The sequence below is a fragment of the Elgaria multicarinata genome, chromosome 12 (assembly GCF_023053635.1).
Source record: "Elgaria multicarinata webbii isolate HBS135686 ecotype San Diego chromosome 12, rElgMul1.1.pri, whole genome shotgun sequence".
In the NCBI taxonomy this organism is placed as follows: domain Eukaryota; kingdom Metazoa; phylum Chordata; class Lepidosauria; order Squamata; family Anguidae; genus Elgaria; species Elgaria multicarinata.
The window spans coordinates 4,864,656-4,887,389 of NC_086182.1; the positions used below are offsets into that span (position 1 = coordinate 4,864,656).

General features: G+C 47.5%; 1 protein-coding gene across 1 annotated transcript in view; it reads left to right on the plus strand.

The window, feature by feature from the left end:
• Positions 1–981: 981 nt before the first annotated feature.
• The window catches only part of KCNIP3 (potassium voltage-gated channel interacting protein 3), a 47,308-nt gene continuing 25,555 nt past the window's right edge, over positions 982–22,734 (plus strand). The window contains exon 1 of the mRNA XM_063139385.1: positions 982–1,265. Coding sequence (XP_062995455.1) covers positions 1,163–1,265 — 103 coding nt within the window. The 5' untranslated portion in view covers positions 982–1,162. The remainder of the gene's footprint in view (positions 1,266–22,734) is intronic.

The following is a 22,734-nucleotide window of genomic DNA, read 5'->3' on the forward strand; positions in this document are numbered from 1 at the left end:
GTCTTAACACTGAAACTAAAATGTTGTGCCATTCCGGGAAAGGCACTCTGCACATGCTCAGAGAACTTTTGGAAAGAAAAGGTGGCATTTTCTTTGTAGTGGGTATTTGTTGTATTTTATATTTTAACTTTTCCTCCTCCCCCCAAATCAGCAAAAAAGGCATAACATAATGTAGCATAAAAATCATAGAATGATGCCCAGCCTCCTCTCAGAGGTTCAGCTGTTAAGCTTACCAGTGGAGCGTCCTGCCGCTCTGCTCTTCCACACATTATAGGAGCTTGGGAAAAAAGAAGCAAACGGGCCAGAACAAACCACAAGTTTGTGTGAAACACACCCAGGCTGCTCATCGAGAGAGCACTTTCCGGCTTGCTCCTCGGGGATGAGGCTGGACCACGGCGTCGCCATGGTGATCCTCATCTCCTGCATCCCGGATTGCACTGCCAGGAGTGCAAAGGAGAGAGTCCCAGCTGCTCTCCTCCCTCCCCTTCTCAGGGTGGGGGCCGATATTTTATAGCTGCTCCTGTAGCCAATGGCGTTGCAGACGGCTGAGATGCCCGTGCCCGGGGGATGCTCTCCTCTCCAACAGCGGTGCATTGCAGGGCGTGGGGGATGCCCCTCAGAAACTCCGGCTGACCCCTGCCTCCCGCACGGGACGAGGTGGGCTCCGACTCCCTTGCCTAGCTGGATCCGGGAAGGTTTTTAGCAATGACATTCTCTGCCTCTGGGAAGAAGCTAGAGCTGCACCAGGAACTTACTCCAGCTGCCGGCTGCAGCCGCCGGGGAAGTTTTGCCCTCCAAGTTTTCAAAGTTTGAGGTTTGTTTTTTTCCTTCATGATCCAAAGCAGCGATTCGGGTGCTGCCCGTGCTGCCGCCGCCTCCCCTCTGCCCCCTCCTCCCCCCCACTCTCGGTCGTCCCCTCTGCCCTACGCCAACCCTATGGGGCAGACCTGAAGGAGGCACTGGCCCGTCAGCCCCTTCCAATGTGAGGACTCGAAGATGTGAGCCTGCAAGGGGGCGGCAGGACTGGCTCTTTTCCGCCACCGACGGATCGCTCCCGGGCGCTTCCTCACTCTGGTCCCCGGGGGGGGGCTGAGCTGGCCCTGGGGGGTGCCAGACGCATGCCCCCAGAGCTGCGCTGCCTGTCGCGGGACGCTGGCTGGCAATGGCGATCCAGGGGATGGAGCTCTGCGCCGTGGCCGTGGTCATTATCCTTTTCATCGCAGTCCTCAAGCAGTTCGGGATCCTGGAGCCCATGTCGATGGAAGGTAACTAGAGAACGCTCCCTTGCTCCGGCTCTTTCACGGCCACCCGGCTCCGTCCCTCTCTTGCCCATCTGCCTGCCTGCCTGCCTGCCTTTCCCACCCCACCAACTTCCTTGATTCCAGACCAAAGGCCCCACGGGAGAGTGTAACCCCTCAGCTCTCTTAAGGGAGGGGTTCTGTGTGACCATTAGCCTCAGCGCTCTCCATGGCTTCGCTTCGCTTCGCTTCTGGCTCCGAGTCTGACAGGATTGAGCACAATCATTGGGCCCGCTTCGGCTTGCATTTTCTGGCGAATCTTCGTGATTAATGCATTGCCTCGTTGTCTTAACTAATTGCTCTTCCTTTGGGGGTTTCTAAAGAACGTCCTGAGTGGGGGGGGAAATGTTTCCCTCGTGGAAAGCCTGTGAGCTGCAGTGGGGAAGAGGAGGTCAAGCCTACTAGCAAAACCTTTCGGCTTCCCTTTCCTTCCCTCAGAGTCCACAGTGGCTGCAGGCCAAGTTTTCCTCCCGGGGTATCCAAAGAGGAACCACGATGGATGCCTCTTCAACGAACCAACCACAGTGTTGTGAATCTTTCCAGTATCACAAGCCTCTCCCTCAGGAGCAATGTTAGAGAAAGCAAAATAAAGAGAACTTCTATGAGGGGAAAAAGATGTTGAAAGGACTTGGGGGCTTAGCCCTGCCTCCGGTCAAGGCCGTGGGACTGGTGGAGGAGGAGGAAAGCCCTGCAGGTGGATTATTTTATTATTTATTTATTTATTTATTTATTTACAATATTTATAGGCCACTCCCCATTCAAAATTTCGGAGCAGTGTACAAGATAAAATAAAAGCAGAATAAAACACTTTAAAATAGATTTTAAAAGAAGCAAAGTGAACCGTGGCTGGTCATGAAGGGAAGGCTTCCTGGAGCAACGACGTTTTCAGGAGGCGCCGAAAGGAATACAAAGTTGGCGCCTGCCTGACCTCCAGAGGCAGGGAACGAGATTCAGGCCTGGGCCTCGGGGCAGGAAGAAAGGAGACTGCTGGGAACGAGAAGTGATGGTCGGCCGGCCTGAAGGGAGGCACGGGCAGCTGCAGCAGCCTTGGTGAAGTTACACAGGTCCAGCTCCAGCCTGTGTCTGGAGGGGAGACCCACCCACCCCCATCCTGAAGTCCCAGTGTGTGCTTCTTAGAGGTTTGTGTGGGAGAGAGGCAGGATGTCAGGAAGACAACTCACAATCAATGCACGTACACCCTCCTGTGGAAATCCACCTTGGATGGCCGTCGCCCCCACTTTGCAAATGCAGGGTGCATTTCCATCCTGGGGAAGGGACACAGGGTTGTAGCTCAGTGCTTTGCATGCAGAAGGACCCGGGTCTGATCCCCAGCATTTCCCAGCAGAGACCTCTGGGGAAGATCTCAGAGCCGCTGCTGGCAGTGATGTAGACCGCTCTTCCCTAACATGGCGCCCTCCAGATGTTTGGGACTCCAACTCCCATCAGTCCCAGATAGCATGGCTAAGTGGCCAGGAATGCTGGAGTTGTAGTCCAAACCATGTGGAGGGCACCAGGTTGGGGGAGGGTTCGGTAGACAGTGCTGAGCTCAATGGCTTGATGCGATATGAGGCAGCTTCTTGTGTCCCTTCTCTCCTGTCTCCCCCGGATGGATGTTCTGCTAATAGTTCTTGAAGTGTATCCAAGTGTATAAAAGGCCCAAAATTGTATATAAAGAGGGGAGAGATCTGGGCCTCTTTCCCTGCTTATACCAGCTTTGCACAGTTTGGCATCTCAGCCCGGATTCGTAGGAACAAAATGATGAAATGTGGACTGAATGAATATATGTTTTTGCCTGCTCCTCTGCCTGCGTGAAGAAGGGTGTCTGATGGCTTCACTAGATCCAGATTTACCAATTTCTCTGCAAAGTTTTGCCATGTGGTTCAGGTGTGCCACTATGGTTTAAAGTTATAACATAACTCTCCAAAGCAATCATGTGACACTTTGACTGGAGACAGATCATGGTTTTAAGAGAGCAGGATTTAGTGGTGGTTTCATTACCTGGGATGTGCACCCGTGTTTCATAGAATCATAGAATAGCAGAGTTGGAAGGGGCCTACAAGGCCATCTAGTCCAACCCCCTGCTCAATGCAGGAATCCACCCTAAAGCATCCCTGACAGATGGTTGTCTTTTCACCCACTGCTACCACTGGTCAAACATGTCTGGCAGGTTATTGTTGTGTTATTATTTAAACGTCTTCCGATCTGGCTTAGCAAAGACAAAAGTAGAATCATAGAATCGTAGAGTTGGAAGGGGCCTAAAAGGCCATCGAGCAACCCCCTGCTCAATGCGGAAATCGACCCATAATGTACACATTATGGACATCAAACCCTCTTTCAAGCTTCTTAAACTTTCCAAAAAACAATTGCCTTTTTCAGCCTTTATATGATCCTGAGGTGGAAAAAAAATCCGATTGCATCCACTCCACCTGCTTCTTTCCACTTAAACATCGCTGTGTGTGAATGAGCCCTGTTGTTTAACTTAGGGTGATTTTACTGATTTCAGGTTTTGCCATTATAAGTAAAGAATTTTTGTCCTGGGGAATTTTGGGGCTGAAAGTGGCAGGTTCATATCCTTGCTGGAATTCTGTAAAAAAAATATTCTGGCTCCAGAATCTAGCTTCATGTGAATTCTGCAGGATCACACAGGTATTTTGGATCACATAAAGATGAGGATACGTACCATGCATTGCAAGGAGAGATTCAAGTGGAACACTGAATTTTCCTAGCAAGGAGCTGCAGCTCAAGAAAAAGTGGGGTACGCAGGTTCAATTTCAGATTCCCCTCATTAAGGGGTCAGAGGTTGGAGGGAAAACTCCTCCTGAAAGTTTGGAGAGTTGTTGACAATCCTCAGCTAGGTGGACCGTTGGCCAGGTGGACGCAGCATGAGCCATGGTTCAACACTGGAATCTATTTTGATACGAAATAATAGTAAAGAGGGTGCCTCTGAGTTTGTGCAAAATGCATTTTAGGAATTATGCTTTGGGGCTGGTATGTAGATTTCATGCAAGCAGGGAAAGAAAAAGCACATGTGAAAAAATGCCATTCTTTTTTCCTCATTTCTGTTTCTAATGTAGAAAGTCAGGCTTTGTAGTGAACCAGTTCAGGGACCGTGCCTTGGGTGTGACCCAAAAGGTTAATAGAAGCATTGGGGGGGGGGGGGGACAGAGAGAGAATGAGAGAGAGAGAGAGAGAGAGAGAGAGAGAGAGGTCGCCTGGGCTCTTCATTCCCTGCTTCCATACAGGTGAATCATCCCTCAGTATGAGAGGTAGCTCTGTAAATACAGGTAATCTATGACCACAGCTAGACCTAAAGTTTATCCTGGGATCATCCAGGGTTCGCCCCTGCCTGAGCACTGGATCCCCTGTGTGTCACCTAGATGAACAGGTTTGACCCCTGGATGATCCAGGGATAAACCTTAGGTCTAGCTGTGGCCTATGTTACATCTATAAGGAGAATTCATGAAGAAGTATATCACCATCATGGTCAATTCAGCAAGCTCTAAAATTCCTAAGCAGGGATAGTAAAGCAGCACTATTAGGATCAGCCAAATCTTGCAAAGTAGTATGCCAACTTCTGTGTCCATAGAAATCTTCTTCAGGATGGATGTGAAAGAAAGAAAGAAAGAAAGAAAGAAAGAAAGAAAGAAAGAAAGATTGATTCTTCTGGTATGATGCAGACGTGGGCTTCCATCATGTCCAGAAAGAGCATTTCTCCCCATCCCCTAATGATGAGGATATATTTTGCTTAGCTTTCAGCCTGACGTTTTCTAGTGGACTCAGAAGCTTGCGCACTAATTTGTGATTTAAGGAATTGTTTTTGCTATCCCTGTAGAGAATAATTACAGCCTTTCTGAGAAGTGTGTGTGAGGGTTGGGTGGGCAGGACAATCTAGCTAGAGGACCAAGGAAGCCCCCTTCGTCTTAGCAAAAACATCAATGGTTCCTAAAAACTTATGGATTTGTATGTTTTGAAATAAATTTACCGTCCTTTGCCCTTTCCCTACATCCCTTTTGCTTGTGCTTGAGTTTGTTAGACTGTGAGTGTGAGGGCCGAGCCTGTGCCTCCAAGTCTGATTCACATTGTCAGTGCCTTGTGACTGTAGAGCCTTTGGAGAGCATAATTTGCATAGAGCTTTTGGAGTGTTTAGAGTGCTGCCCAGGCATTATTGCAAGACTAGTGGTGTAGTGGAGTGGGAATGCGTGAGAGTGTAGCTTCTGCTGCAGCAGCATTTTTAAGATGTATTGATTCCTGTTCTACTGTTGTTCCCCACCTCGATCCAAAGGGAGAGGCGGGTAAGAAATAAATAAATATATTATTATTATTATTATTATTATTATTATTATTATTATTATTATTATTAGGGTAATGGACAAGGCCTCCTTGCTCTGGCAAGTGAAGGAGGTCACAATGAGGCTTTCAGGTTTTACTACTGTTTTTCACAGACAAGCATACAGGAAGTTCAGAAGATGAGGAAAATAAGCAAGCAGCAGCTATAGACTTCTTTCCTTTCCTTTAATGAAGTCCCTACTTCACTCTAGCAGTTTAGATGCTAGCACTTCTTTCAATGTTGCTTGCATTTCTAATTTAAAGCTAAACATTTCAGCTCAGTGTGTTTTACAAGTGGAACCCATGATGTTAGAAGTAAGCGCTGCTGAGTTCAGTGGAACTTACTCCCATGTAACCAGAGCCGGCCCTACCATGAGACAAAGTGAGGTGGGCTTCAGGCGGCAAATGCAGGGAGGTGGCATCAAGGTGATGGAAGAGAGAATTGTGTGCCACGTAGCCTTCCCTCTGCACCCCAAGCTAGCCTGTTGCCTTCAGGTGTGGTGGAGGATCCTGACCCATTCAAATGTTCAGTCTTCTGTACATGGAATGGGAAGGGACGCCATCTTGTTTTCGTCTCAGGCAGCAGATATCTTGGACCAGCCCTTCAAGTAACTCTCCATAGGATTGCGGTCATTGGGCAGGATCCAACGACATCACTCTGCTAACAAGAATTACGTCGTGCTAGCGTAGGAGATCTCTAGCGCAATGCCAATAGCATTAGCTTGTGAGACGGGAATACCCCAGGAGACCCGTCGCACAAACTAAAGCTACAGGTCTTGTGCTATAGATCCCTTATGGCAGCGCGACACAATTAGCACGAATGACATCACGGCCTGTCTCCCGTGGCCTGAAATAGGAATTGTGAGATGTGATTACTGGTCTCTTTGCTTTGACGGCCTGTGTTTATGTCGGAGCTTCTAACCAGAGTGTTTGTTCTTTTATAAGTCATAAAAAAATACTTATATGCTTGGAGGTGTGATTATGGATTCTCCTTGAAGGGCATGGTTGTGGTCGTAGTCATGATGAGCTTCTGCCCGCCAGAAATTACTACCACACCACTCCACAAGGCTATTTAACACAGCCTTGTCAGGTGTGCTGTCATTATTATTACATCCGTATTACAGCTATGATGAGCTCATGCCTAGGGCCATTTAGTGAGTTCGTGGCAGCGCTAAGTCCTGACGCGCGAGGCCTCTGCCCCCCTCCCGCTCAGCCATCACGCTACGAGCGTCTCATTGGCACGAAGGAGGGGCCCCTTGGGTTCTCTTGCTCCTTGGCATGAGTTCCCCCCTCCCCATGTGCCAATCGCGCCTCCTTGGGAATCTCCGTGGATATTTTTGTCCGTTCTGCCCCCCACGTACCCAGTAAAATGCAGCGGCAGAGATATCAGTAACCACAAAGTCATCTTTGCAGCCAATAATAAAATATTAACCAAGGAGGAAAACCGGCTTGCCAGAGTCTTAAATCAAGAAACCGAATCTCTTCCCAGGACCCCTCAAGGACAGCAGTATCTCCCCTGGGTGTTGCAATGTCTCTCTTCCTCTGCACCATGGCAAAAGCCCAGCTAGGCCCAGGAGGAGGAGGAGGAGGAGCGAAGGAAGGATGGAAGGAAGCAAGCAGAGAAACCCCCAATGCTTCTGAGCCCCCAGACCTCTCTGGGTGGCAGCAGGGAGGCAGACCTGTGTGCAAACAGTTGCCCCCGGATGGCGCATCTCCATTGCTGAGTCAGCACTTTCGGCAATGGCTCCGGGTGGGTTTAGCGCTGCTCCTGCTGCTGCTAATCCTATTTTTAAAATAAGCTCACAGTTGCTGCATCATGTCCCAGCCTTGCTCTGACCTTGCTGAAGGGGACAATCTCACGCTGCATCTCAGCTTCTTGTTAAAGCGGGTGGGTGGGTGGGTGGGTGGAATCATAATCATAATAAATCTGCCAGACAGAGATGGCCCTACGGTGAGGCAAGGTGCGGCGTTTGAATACAATTAAGACGGTAGGTTGGGAGAACAGTAGGGATGATGGCATAAGAACTGGGTTGCTGGTCCATCAAGCCCAGTATCCTGTTTCTGACAGAAGGCAGCCAAATGCCTCCGGGACGCTTACAAAGAAGGCAAGGTGGTGGTAATTCCTGGTAACCTGAATTCCTCCAGAAGTGTTAGACTTAAAACTCCCATTAGTCTCAGCCAGCCTGGCTGGGGATGGTGGGAGTTGTAGTCCAGCACATCTGGAGGTTACCAGGTTGGGGAGAGCTGCTCTAAGCAATCATTGGAAGCCTAGCTGAGAGTAAAGTGCCCAGAAAGGTAGGCTGTGAGTGGGGAGGTGTGTGCACAAAGTTGGGAAAGAGGCCGTATTCGTCAGCCCTGGGGCCCTGTGAGGGTTTCATTTCGGATTTGGGGGTTTTATAATAACTTGCCAAAATCCACACATTTCTCCATCAACAGGATGGAAACGTCTTGAGATTTATTTAAAAAATAAAAGTGGAACTGATAGGTCCATCCAATCTTTGAGGTCTTAGCTCTTAAAAGCCTTGGCTTTGAATCCCGGTGTCTTCAAATATGTCGGTGGGGCGGAATTAAGGTGTCTTTTTTTCCTTTGTCTGATGGGCTCCTTATCTTTAACCGCTCCATGGCAGGCAGGTACAACATGTTCCTCTCCCTGCTGGGAATAGCTGTGCCTTTTAAACTGGGCTGGTGCAGATGGGCGAGAGTTCCTTTCCTTCATTGTTTGATCAGAACTTACCCAAATCCACAGATTTCTGCATAAACAGGACAGAAAGAACTTGAGGTGTAATAAAACTGAATGTGGGAGTGTGTTGAGTTTGGGTTCTGATTCTGCCAGGTCCAAATCATTGATCAGGTTCTTTGGTAATCAAGATGAAACAAGAACCTGATCGCTGACTTGGACCTGACAGAACCAGAACTCAACGCAGGGAGAAAGCAAAGCAAAGCTGAGAGATGCATCTGTCCCTAGTGACTCCCTGCATCACTTCAATAACACATGTTATACACTGTCCTAATCTACACCAAGCAGGATATTGCACTATGAAAGGGGTATGAAAGTGGTATATAAAAGGCAGGAGCCACAATACTGCTTTATAGCGGTACTGAAGTGCACTGACCACTATTGGGGCCCATTGGTACATACCATATACCGCTTTCATACCGCTATATCCTGCTTGGTGTGGCTCCTGCCTTTTATATACTGCTTTCGTACCTCTTTCATGGTGCAATATCCTGCTTGGTGTAGATTAGGCCACTGCCTTGGATAGTACAGATGTGTCTTGTAATCGTACCCGTTGAGTTTGGAGTTAGCAGCTGAGAAATGTAGCACTTTGAAACACCCCCATACCTTACAAAACTTGCCTCACCAACCACCTAATACTAGTCCCTAATACTCACCCTCCTCAACTCTTCTATGGAACCAAATGTGTTTATAATGTCCGTAATGTGCATAATGTATTGGGGCATTTCTCGGTACGGAATGTAGACATTTTGAAACAGAATTGAGGGCAAGGGAGGGGAAGAGAAGGAAACTAAAGAGATTGACTTTGCTGAACCAAAGATGCTGTCCGGCTCATGTCAGTGGCTCCCTTGCCGCCCGCTAAGAATGGAACACCCTCCCCAGTGGTGTTTGGTGGCTCCAGTTTCAGAGGGGTGGAGATTCCATTCTGGATTTTAGATAGAACCAGCCAAGTTGATGGACCTATATTGGGGATAGGGTGCAGCACCTTGGATAGCACCTTTGAGTACTGGCTGGTTCTAACTAAAACCCAGAATGGACTCACCACCCCATTGAAACTGGAGGCACCAACCTCCACTGACCCTCCTTAAATATGCAGAAAAAGGCAACCAAAATTATCATGGGGAAGGAGCAACTTCCCTGTGATGAAAGATTGTGCCATGTGGGATGTTTAAGAAAAAGATGAGTAAGTGAGGACGTGACAGAGGTGTATAAAATTATGCAGTGTAGGACTGTGAAGGTACATGGAGTTTATACACTTATACGTACATATATAGCGGTCATGTAGCAAAAGGCTGTTATTCTTACTATCAACCCTGTTTCACTGCACATGGCACATATTCACTGCTACAAGATGTCGTGCTGGCCACCTACTTAGACAGCTTTAAAAGGGAGTTGGACAAATCCTTGGAGGAGAACCCTATCAGTGGCCCTGTTCAGAAGACGACTTAAACCACGGTGAATACGGCAAAAAATTATTTATTTATTTATTACATTTATATACCGCCCCCATAGCTAGAGCTCTCTGGGCGGTTTACAGAAATTCTAAAATGAGATAAAAACAAGTATACAAAATTTAAAATTTTAAAACACAGACCATACATACACGAAGCATTAAAAACCGTTAAAATAAACATGTGGGTGATTAAGATGTGCTGCCATATGCCTGGGCAAAGAGGAAAGTCTTAACCTTGCGCCGGAAAGATAGCAGCGTTGGCGCCAGGCGAGCCTTGTCAGGGAGATTGTTCCACAGTCTGGGGGCCACCACTGAAAAGGCCCTGTCCCTCGTTGCCACACTCCGAGCCTCTCTCGGAGTAGGCAACCAGAGGAGGACCTTAGATGTTGAATGTAGTGACCATAAAAGCCTTATTCGCTGTGGTTCAAGATGTCTTCTGAACAGGGCCAGTGGCTATTCAGAGGTAGGATGGCTCTGCATATCAGTTGCTGGGGAAGAACAGCAGGAAAAGTCTCTCGTCCTGCTTCTGCCCTTCCCAGGGCCATGTGTTTGGCTTCCACACCTTGGGTAGCTCCTTCAGAGTTCTGACTCTTAGAATTCCAACTGTTTCTGACTGGAACCCGGAGCGGATTCACAGCCCCACTGACATCAGAGCCACCAGGCTCCACTGGTGCCACTTCTCTCCATTCATTCAAAATACCCCTCAAGACACCCCCTTTTCCACATGGCCTTTGGTTTATCTTCTCATACAACCAAGTTTCAGCTATGTGTACTGGTGCACACCCTTTTCTGTTTTAGACTGTAAGCTCCTTGAGGGCAGAGACCTGTCTTATGTTTCCTGTGCAACTCAGTAAGGCCATGTGTACACTGATGGAGCAGTATAAATAATGATAATGAAAGGAATAATAAAGGTTCAGGTCTCAGTGATTCTGCTTGGAATGGGCACTCAGGTTCTTTAAGGATGGCCTCCTTCCATGTCCCACCCCCACCAGGGCATTCTGCTTCCTTGTGGAACTGGCTCTCTAAGGAGGCCAGCCAGCCACCCTCTTTCTTAATGGGCCACCTTAGAGAGCCAGTTCCACAAGGAGTCAGCATTCTACAGGGAAGCACAAGGCCTTCTTTCTTATAGCCCCCTGCCCAATTTCCAAAGCTGGAAGCACAGATCTATTTATATATTTATTTGTTTGTTTATTTTATTGCATTTATATACCGCCCCATAGCCCAAGCTCTCTGGGCGGTTTACAAAAGTTAAAAACAGTAAACATTAAAAACAAATATACCAAGCTTAAAAACATAAAAAGCATAAAATCAACAGTGTCCTTATAAAAACAGCTATTCTGGGGTCCGTTAAAAACAAACAAACTCAGCTCATGTTAAATGCGGTTAAATGCCTGGGAGAAGAAAAAGGTTTTAACCTGGCGCCGAAAAGATAACAATGTTGGTGCCAAGAGAGCCTCGGGGAGATCATTCCATAATTGGGGGACCACCACTGAAAAGGCCCTGTCCCTTGTTGCCACCCTCCGAGCTCATTTATTTATTTATTTATTTATTTCATTTTTATACCGCCCAATAGCCGAAGCTCTCTGGGCGGTTCACAAAAATTAAAACCATAATAAAACAACCCACAGGTTAAAAGCACAAATACAAAATACAGTATTAAAAGCACAACCAGGATAAAAATCACACAGCAAAATTGATATAAAATTAAAATACAAAGTTAAAACAGTAAAATTTAAATTTAAGTTAAAATTAAGTGTTAAAATACTGATAGACTAAAAAGGTCTTCAGCTGGCGACAAAAGGAGTACAGTGTAGGCGCCAGGCGGACCTATCTGGGGAGCTCGTTCCACAACCGGGGTGCCACAGCGGAGAAAGCCTCCCTCGGAGTAGGCACTCGGAGGAGGACCTTAGATGTAGAGTGCAGTGAGCAGGTAGGTTCATGTCGGGAGAGGCGTTCCGTCAGGTATTGTGGTCCCAAGCCGTGTAAGGCTACTCCAAGTTCATGGCTCATGCACGAAGGCAAGCTGGAGAAATCATCATGGGGGTTAAAAAGGGAGCATCAATCTTTCTCTCCTGGCTTGGTTTGACTTAGTTGTGCTTTAGACGGCTGATTTGTTTTTTCCCATTGTGCTTACTGGTCTTTTACTGTATGGTATAACTGTATATTATCCATAAGCTACGTTGAGACCCTTTCTTGCACTATGAGGCAGAATAAGAATTTTAGAATGAATGAATACATAAAGATACCTTTCCCCAAGAAGAGTTTAACACAATTAAGAGTTTAACATAGAATCATAGAATAGCAGAGTTGGAAGGGGCCCACAAGGCCATTGAGTCCAACCCCCACTCAAGGCAGGAATCCATCTCCAGAGGTTCTAGGGGAGGGGCGCTCTAACGGACTCCACACAGACGGTTCTCACTGGTCTTTGGGCGCGTGATCCCCGTTCACAATCCAGTCCGTCCGTGGGTGTCCACCCCCACCAGGCTCATGGCCAGGCTCATCAAGGTTGCCACGGCTGACTCTGGTGATAAAGATCCTGCAATTAGAACTGAGCGAGCCGTTCTGTTGACAGCGCGTGAGACACATTAGGGTCCTGCTCCTTCTCTCACAGCTGGCTTGATACTGCGGCAGCAGACGGAACGGGTAAGAAAGACTCAATCACCCACAAAAGTCGTTTCTCGGACCGTGAGTCTGACTCGAGTCTCCTCTGATACAAATAATTACTGCAGGAGACCTGCTCCGAAGCAGACGGCATCCTTCGTGACTCCTAGGGATCTGTAGAAAAACAGAGATCTCCGTCTGTTGTGGTCATTGCCTCTCTTTGCCCTCCATAACCCTCTTCTCCCAGAAGTGTGCAGAGAGACAGACGGCTCCCTGAGCTCCCCCTTGGGATGATGATCCAGTGGTTCTCCAGGGCAAGCTTTCCATTGGTCCAGGCTGGCCTGACTGAACGGCGGGGATGGGAGAGCCTTCCTTCCGCACAACAGGGCTAACCTGGCTGTTCCCCTCGGGTGCGACGGTGTTTGGAACCAGCTTGTTTCCCAATCTCAGGAGATGTCCTGCTTCTGGGAGTGTCAAGACAAGGAGGCTAGAACCCATCACGGGTCAGTAGCCAGAGCAAGAGCCAAAGACAGTTGGGGGAGGGGCCGTAGCTCAGAGGTGGAGCCCCTGCTTTGTATGCAGAAGGTCCCAGGTTCGATTCCCACCGCCATCTCAAGGACAGGAAAAGTTATTGCCTGAAACCCTGGAGAGCCGCTGCTGCCAGCCAGTGTCAACAATACTGGGCCAGATGGATCAAGGGTCTGACTCCGTAGAAGTCTGTGTTCCTAGACATCCCAAAGCCACGGTCCAGAGGGAGGTCTGCTTGCGAGGAGAGTGTTACTCATGAGTAACTCATTTCCCACAGGGAGTCTTCTTCCTCAGGCGGCCACTCCATCTGGCAGTTGGCCCAAGCAACCTGCGTTCCCTTGAACTATGCAATAGCTCAGCTTCAGCTCCACATCTCAAGGGGGAAATTCGGATACTGCTTCTCCTGAGAAGCCAGGATCCCCCTGCCTCTTGGATCCTTAATTAGCATGACACGTTGCTTAGGGATCCCGGCCAGTTTGGGGCCCTCCTGCAGCTACGTGCGGATCCTGGACCTTCCCATGGCATTCTGGCTCAAGTACAACCTGCTGAGTGTCTGAAGGTTCACAGGTCTGAAGGTTCACTGAGTGTCTGAAGGTTCACAGAGAGATCATAGAATCATAGAATAGCAGAGTTGGAAGGGGCCTACAAGGCCATCGAGTCCAACCCCCTGCTCAATGCAGGAATCCACCCTAAAGCATCCCTGACAGATGCTTGTGCAGCTGCCTCTTGAAGGCCTCTAATGTGGGAGAGCCCACAACCTCCCTAGGTAGCTGATTCCATTGTCGCACTGCTCTAACAGTCAGGAAGTTTTTCCTGATGTCCAGCCGGAATCTGGCTTCCAGATCTGGCTCCCATGACAGGTGGGAGCTACCAGAGGCTTTCCCAACCTCCAGATACGTTGGATCACAACTTTGTTGATGCTGGCTGGGAATGATGGGAGCTGTGATCCAAAACATCTGGAGGGCTCCGGTTTGGGGAAGGCCACAGTGGCAGGGAGTGAACAGATGTGTAGAGGTAGCAGGGTGGCAGGTCCCACGGCCAGCCAGTGACTTTTTGCAAACACTGCATCATGAATGAACCCTTCACATATCATGAGCAGGTTCCAGCACAAAGCTCCTCCAGGCTAAATTCGCATTGGCTGCCTGTATGTTTCTGAGCCTCTTTCTGGCAACACCCTGCATCCAACGCCCTCCTCCGGCAGCCTCCTCCGTGGGAGGCTTGGAGGGCAGCAACAAGAGAAAGGGCCTGCTCAGTAGTAGCCCCCCATATGTGGAATGATCTCCCTGATGAGGCCCGCCCGGTGCCAACATTGTCATCTTTTTTGCACCAGTTTAATCTTCCCTCTTCTCTCAGGCATTTGGCAGCATATTACGAGTCTTTTGGATCAAGTCCTGGATTGTCTCTGGCTGGTGGTTTTAAATTGTTTTAAGATACATATTGTTGTGAATGCCATCTGTTTTAAGTCCTTACATGAATGATTTTATACCTTATATAGTGCATTTTAATGGTTTTTAATTTTTATGAACTGTCCAGAGAGCTTTGGCTATGGAGCACTATAGAAATAATAATCAATGAAATGAAATGAATGGCCATCCCCTGTAGTTTGTCACCAACCCCCTGGGATTCAAAGGTAAACTGCTTCTGTACATGGATGCTCTGTTTAGCTCTCCTGGCCCATAGCCTTTGCTAGATCTCTCGTCTCTGAACCTCTCCCCTCTCTTCCTAATTTAAATGATGGCTGTCGTCACCATTTATGGCTCTTATCAGGAATCAATGGTTCTCTGCCTTTCCTAGATTTAGAACTAGGGATGGGGAGAAATCTGCTTGTTTCGCATTTGAGTGAAAACATATCCCATTTCGCACTTTCAAATGAATGCATGAACTGAAACTCAATCATCCTTTGAAATTCAGACGTCTCCAAATTTTGAAAGGGAGTTCTCACTCATTTAAAAAAATGAGTGCAAAAAATCCACATATTAGGGGAAAGTACACAACATATATACTACTGAACTTAACAATTCAAAATGCATTATATTAGGAAAATTGCTTGCAAAAAAATGTGTGTATCAGGAAGAAAAAAATGAGATCCTCGGAAGAACTGGAATTGACAGGTTCATGCGTCTCAATTTAAAACTGAGTTGACTTAAGACTTCTTGATTTCTCTTCCTCCAGCTGCAGCTATGAAAGGAAGCAGGGAAAGGCTTTAGGCTGGGCAGACCTTGAAAAGGCTCCTGCGAGAACCCTTTGGTGTAGATTCAGACCTGTTTCTAGTTCCTTTGCGGTACAGAAGACATACTTGTCTTTTCCAACCCAATGCTGGACACATGATGGGATTGCTTCCCCCAACCTGATGCCTTCCAGATGTTTTGGGTGACAACTCCCAGGATTCCTGACCATTGGCTGTGCTGGCTGGGGCTGATGGGAGTTGAAGTCCCAAACATCTGGAAAGCAGCGAGTTGGGAAAGTCTGCAGCAGGGTGATGGCTTTTGCCAGAGGCATGGGCTGTGGATGCTTTCACCTGGGGGGGCATGGACCTCAGTGGAGTGGATCTCACATTTGCTCATGTGACCCAGTGTGGGGTAGTGGTTAGAATGTGGGCCTGGGACTCAGGAGATCCGAGCTCTAGTCCTCACTCAGCCATGGAAGCTCATTGGGTGACTTTGGGCCAGTTACTGACGCTTAGGCTAATCTACCTCACAGGGTCATTGTGAGGATAAAAATGGAGAGGAGGGCCATGGGTTCCTTGTAAGAGGAAAAAAGATGGGTTATAAACATAAAAATAAATAAATAAAATGCTGTGTATGTGGTAGAGCTGCCTTCTCTTGACTGTGCTCTTGTCTTAAACTAGGGTGCCCATCTGAAAATGAGGAAAGGGCTCCTGTATCTTTAACAGTTGCATAGAAAAAGGAATTTCAGCAGGTGTCATTTGTATGCATGCAGCAACTGGTGAAATTCCCTCTTCATCATAGCAGTTAAAGCTGCAGGAGCTATACTAGAGTTGTACAGCTCTAGTATAGTATACAAAAGAGGGCAGGGCTCCTGCAGCTTTAACTGTTGTGATGAAGAGGGAATGTCACCAGGTGCTACATGCATACAAATGATACCTGCTGAAATTCCCTTTTCTATACAACTGTCAAAGATTCAGGAGCCCTGTCCTCCTTTCCATATGGTCACCCTACTTAAACGTTGGGTCTTTATCTTAGTGCCAGTGTCACTCTTAACTCTAGTTCATAGCTACTATAGTCCTTAGGTCATAGGTACCTTCCTGAGAGGCAAAGTAAATTGTGGCACTGTAAAGGCAAACACATTCATTATGTCATAGGGTTTTGTGGACCAGAGTTCATCTGATGGAGTGGGTTCTAGTCCATGGAAACTCCTGCCATAATGAGTGTGTCAGACTTTAAGGTGACACAAGTCTCTTTGTTGCTTTTGCTGCAACAGACTCATGCAGCTACCCCTCTGGAAAGTGCTGGCACCACCAAGTAGTCACCAGATGGGTTATAGCAGTATAGAAGGAGGTTACATTTGAGGCCACGATTGTTGCTGAAATTCTGGCTGTGAGCTGGTGTAGGCTAGCAGCTTTAAGTGAAGCAATACTACAAATGAGAAGAATCTTGGAATTGTTGTAGATTGCAAGCTGAATATGAGCCAACAGTGTGATATGGCTGCAAGAAAGGCAAATGCTATTTTGGGCTGCATTAATAGAAGTATAGCTTCCAAATCACGTGAGGTACTGGTTCCTCTCTATTCAGCCCTGGTTAGGCCTCATCTGGAGTATTGCGTCCAGTTCTGGGCTCCACAATTCAAGAAGGACGCAGACAAGCTGGAGCATGTTCAGAGGAGGGCAACCAGGGTGATCAGGGGTCTAGAAACAAAGCCCTATGAAGAGAGACGGAAAGAACTGGCCATGTTGAGCCTGGAGAAGAGAAGATTGAGGGGAGACATGATAGCACTCTTCCAATACTTAAAAGGTCACACAGAGGAGGGCCAGGATCTCTTCTCAATCCTCCCAGAGTGCAGGACACGGAATAACGGGATCAAGTTAAAGGAAGCCAGATTCCGGCTGGACATCAGGAAAAACTTCCTGACTGTTAGAGCAGTACGACAATGGAATCAGTTACCTAGGGAGGTTGTGGGCTCTCCCACACTAGAGGCCTTCAAGAGGCAGCTGGACAACCATCTGTCAGGGATGCTTTAGGGTGGATTCCTGCATTGAGCAGGGGGTTGGACTCGATGGCCTTGTAGGCCCCTTCCAACTCTGCTATTCTATGATTCTATGAAGACAGGCGTAATGTTTTAAGTGAGGTCAAAATGTTTTCCAGAACTGTTCGTTCTCTCTCTCTCTCTCTCTCTCTCTCTCTCTCTCTCTCTCTGTTTCACCTCTCGTCTCCTGCCTTGCTTTCTTCACTGCTCTGACAGTGTTCCCTTCATTACCTCCAGAATCACATCTGCCACATCTCACTTACAACCATTCTTCCTTACTGCTTCCTAGCATTGGAATTTGTCCCTTCTACCACACCCTTCAAACACCAGATCAAAACTACCATTCCGACCGACCGACCGACCAACTGACCTTCCTTCCTTCCTTCCTTCCTTCCTTCCTTCCTTCCTTCCTTCCTTCCTTCCTTCCTTTCCTCTCCTCACTACTGGCTGAGGTCACAATGTATTTCTCTTCATAATTTCCTTGATGTAACTCCAGGTTTTGGCTATGGTCTGGGAAATTAAGCTAGAAGGGTGGAGGGTCAGGGCTCGGAGGTTCATGGCAGTGAGGTTTCTGGACTGTCTGAGACAGTTTCCCTTATTCCTAGCCTGCGTAGGTAAACAGGTAATCCCAGCAGCTGAAATTGAGGGGAGAAGACACAGAACTCCACTGTCTCAGCCCTTCTCATCCCATAACATTTGCTGATAGCTCTACCCCACATGTATTCATTTGATTTTAAAGCCTTTTTTCCTGCATGCTGTGGTGACAGTCCTGCAGCAAGGAGTTCCAAAAGTTAATTGTGGGCCATTTGAAAAGGTAGTTCTTTTGCTTGTCACCTTCCAGCCATTTCAGTGGATGACCTGTCCCTGCATTTTCAGAGAACAACCCACTCTAGAGAAGAGCATCCTTTACCTTGGATGAGAAGTTTGCAAGTTAATGGGTTATGTACTTGCTGCAGACAGCCCACTGCTCACAATAATACGTTTACAAGGGGCTGGAAGAACGCCAGAATGTGGGAGCGAAACGACTTTAGATCCAGCAGCGATTTCCTTTCAGCGATCCAATGTCCCTGCTTTGCTGGAGGATGTTCTAGTTCACCACGTCCGTGGGTGGGATCCCTCTATTTTTAGGAAGGGGATATGAACATCTTGGCTGGTTGTCACCCCAGAAGGAAGCCCTTGACAACGGAGCTTTTTGACAAAAAAAGAAAGACATATCATCTGGAGCTATTTTACGAGGCTAGAGCACTGATGAATGGCTTTCACCTCTACCTTCAGATTAGATTTTTTTCAGATGTGTTCTTTGTCAAAAGAACTTTTTCACAACAACTGGCTTTGTGTTTTATCACTTGAAAGCTTGTCACTACAGCTCTGTCATGTAGATGAGTTCAAATGGGGGGGGGTCTGCTTATCAAATGTGCACATGACACAAATTTGGGTGGGAAAGCCTTTTTTTTTGGAAGATGGAAACAAAATTCAAAATGATCTTGATAGGTTATAAAACTGGGCAGAAAGTATCAGAATGTCATTTAACAGAGAGAAGTGCAAAGTTCTTCTTTTAGGAAAGAGAAATCAAACGCACAGGTATAATGTTGTGAACCGCTGAGAAATTATGTTATATTCAGCAGTATATAAATCCTACAAATAAATAAATAAATAAATAAGATTGTGGGGGAATACCTGGCTTGGTGTGAAAAGGAGTAAAAAATTAGCCAAAGGCAAGGGTGGAACCAAGTAATCTTCTACAGTAATATTATTAGTAAAAGTTTTATTAAAGTGCCAGGTGCGTATGTGTTTCGAACGCAGTTGTGTTGTTCCTCAGGGCTGCAGACAACTGCACTAATGTTATAAAGCTCTGAGGAAGAACGCAACCGCGTTTGAAACGCATACGCACCTGGCACTTTAATAAAACTTTTACTAATAATATTATTGTTGAAGATTACTTGGTTCCACCCTTGCCTTTGGCTTATTTTTTACTCCCCTACAGGGTTTTCCTTGCTTTCGCACTTGATGTTGGTGTGAAAAGGATCAGAATTGGAGTTGATCACAAGCTGAATATGAGTCAACAGAGTGACGTGGCTGCAAAAAAAAGGCAAACGTAACTTTAGGATTATTTATTATTATTATTAATAATAATAATAATAATAATAATAATAATTTCTTACCCACCTCTCCCTCTAGATCGAGGCAGGTAAGACATAAACAATAAAGTAACAACAAAGGTATTGTTTCTAAATCATGGGAAGTAATAGTTCCAGTCTATTCTGAGCTGGTCAAACTTCACCTCAAATACCTTGTCCAGTCCTGGAACGCTCACTTTAAAAGGATTTCATATAAATGGCAACAAGTTCAGAGAAGGGCAACAAAGATTATCAGGGGACTACAGTAGATGCTAACGACGTCATCAGATGAGCGTTTTATTGCACACTCGTTACTGGGCACTCACAGATTTTTGTGGGTCCTATTCATGACGGCATCTGCATCCCGCGTGCCTTCCACCCCTTCTAGCCTTCTTCACGTGACAAAAAAAGACCTTGGTAAGTCCAACTTATTTTTTAAGACAGAAGTTTTCGCTCTCTCCTGCTGTGTGCAGGAGAAGCAGCGGGATCAAAACGGCCCCCTGAATGGGCCATGTGCATGCTGTTTACTTCCTCTTTGAAAGAGGAAGTAATGAGGTACAAACGTGCGGGCAGAGAAGTGACGGTAAGCAAACACGATTTCCCCCCATGTGATGACACTCTAAGTCCTACAAGGAAAGATGGAAGGAACTGGGTATGTTTAGTCTAAAGAAGAGAAGGCTGAAAGGGGGGGGGGGTGTATGTTAGTACTTTTCAAGTACTTAAAGGTTTGCCCCACAGAACAGCAATGAAACTTGTTCTCTATCCAAGAGTATGGGGCACAAATTAATGCACTTCAGTTATAGGATGGCAGGAAAAACATCAGGAAGAACTTCCTAACAGTCATAGCAGTCAGACAATGGATCCAAATGCCTGGGGAAATAGTGGCCTCTCCATCCCTGGAGGAATTCAGGCAGACCCTGGACATCCATCATTCCGGGATGCTTTAAACTGGATTCCTGCACTGTGCTGTGGGTTGGACTCAATGGGTTAATGGTGCCTTCCACTCTAGGACTCTGTAATTTCACCTATGGTTTGGAGGTTAGTTCATTTTTCACCACTTCCAGTTCAAATTCATGGGTGACTTTGGGCCAGTCACAGACTCTCAGCCCAACCCACCTCACAGGGTTGTTGTGAGGATAAAAATGGAGAGGAGGATTATGTACGCCGCCTTGGGTTCCTTGGTGGAAAAAAGGTGGGATATAAATAAATAAACTAGCTGCCCACAGGGACCCACAAGCTGGACATGAATGCCATAGCACCTCCCACCCAAGTTCCCCAGCAACTGGTGAATATAGGTATCCTGCCTCTTACTGGAGGCAGCGCAGAGCCATCAGGACTAGCAGCCATTGATAGTGAGCGATGGACTAACCCGTGTCAGGCCCTATCGGGCACCTGCCAAGCCGTTCCCTCCCCCTGTTTGCGATGCTGCACATGAGTTTCTTTGCAGCCCAGCATCCAGTGAAGCCACAGGGGCCGGCCGGCCGGCCAACAATGGCAGCTCCAGAAATTGCGAATTTCAAAAGTTGTGGAAATGGTGGCCATAAAGGCCCCATTTATGCAATATTAAAGGCGTGAATGGAGCATTCAGAATGGCAGCTTTGGATGAGGGCGGGCAGCTGCCGGACGGTCACTGATTGTGGGGCACTCAAAGAGCAGCCCAATGAACATGTTGTGGCTCAGTGAGCTGCTCGGTCTGGGGGGCACTGGGGCGTCCACTGGACCCCCAGACCCAGTCGGGCACCCACAACATCACTAGCCATTGATAGCCTTCTGTTCTGCTCTTTTTCTCCCACTCATGAGTGCCCAGGTTAAAAGTGTCAACGTGAGCTGAACCTGTCTTAGGGCATCTCTACACCATTCCCCCCCCCCAGGGTTGTCCCGAGGTCATCCCTGAGCATCCATATGACACACAGGGGATCCCAGGGGCAAGCCGGAACAACCAGGGACTTTCCCCAGGATATCTGGGACTGTGGATTTCCTGCTATTTCTGCGGTCCTGGGACCATCCTGAGGAGCATGGGCAGTGTGGCTGCCACTCCTGGGACACCCCTTCTTCTCCATGAGTAGCAGAGCTGCATGGGGGGAGGGCTCCGTGCTCACAGGGAAACAGCAATTTTGCCATCCCTGGGATGGCGGGGTGTGGGTGGGTAGGTGCAAATTTATTTATTTATTTACCTTTTTCGCCGTGCGACCGGCTCCTCTTTTAAAAAATGGTGTCTGCGACACCCCTCTTCCCTTCTGGGACCGTCTAGACGCTGGGGGAGGATCACAGAGCAGGTAAGTCTGCAATCCTGCCCCCTCCCTCCTGCTACACCCTTAGGTGTAGACATGCCCTCTGCCTTAACTCTATCTCTGTTATCACTAATGATCCTCCAACCCTCTATGCCAGGGGTATCTGTAGACTGACTGACTGCACAAGCTCATGCAGAGACCACAGCTGCGCACGAGGGCCTTTGCACAAGAGCCTGCATCGACCCACAACATGTATTGATGTGAGCGCCCTGCTCCGGGGCCTGTGTCCCAGCAGCTGCTGCTGCTGCACAGTTCATGCTCACATCAAATGGTTCCGCCTCGTTTATCCGACTAAGGGGCCTCACTACCCGTGATGCTAATCCTGCGGTCACTTTCGTATTACTGCTCTGATCTTCGCAATACATCCCTCCAGATGTCCTTTCTGGCAAAAGCTGTTTTAAACATTTCACACGAAGGTACAAATGACTTTAAGAAGTTCATCAAGCATTGAAAAAATAATAATGAAAAGAGATGTGGAAATTATGCAGCTCCGGTACTTAATTTTAGCCAGGACAACATGCTTAACCACCCTTATCTTATTAGGGACTAGGGAACTGGAGAATGTGAGTTGGAGGTGTTAGCCTGCTAAAGCTGTGAGGTTTTTGGTTTTTTACAAGGGTGAATTCTCCAGTAGAGTCACAGCGAGTCTCCGCTGAATCAAGGTTAAAGCAGTGTTTTTTTGAAGGAATGGGAAACAAAAACAATTTTACCTGGAGATTCTTCCTCTCTTATGGCAGATCAATAGGGGGAAATGGGGTGGGCAGGGACTTGATTTCTAGAAAAAAGATGCCATAGTTTGAGTAAGACAGGAAACGCAACCCCACTGATGCGGGAATTCTTTATCCTAAAGAATAAATCTCTGGTGCATGGAGGTTCTCAGTAGTGAGACAAATGCACTCTGCACATACTCAAGGACCTTCCATATCTTCGTACTTCGGATGTTCTAAAGTTGAACCCCAGCAATGAAAACAGATGCCGGGGCTAAGCCCTGGTACAGTCATAGTTTGGGGGCACACAACAAAATATCAAAGAAAAAAGGAGGGAACAAAGGGGGGTGGCCAGACAGAGCCCTACTCTAGGAGGCAAGAGGCAGTGTGATGCAGTGGTTAGAGTGCAAGCCTAGGACCAAGGAAACCCAGGTTCAAATTCCCATGAAGCTCACTGGGTGACCTTGGACCAG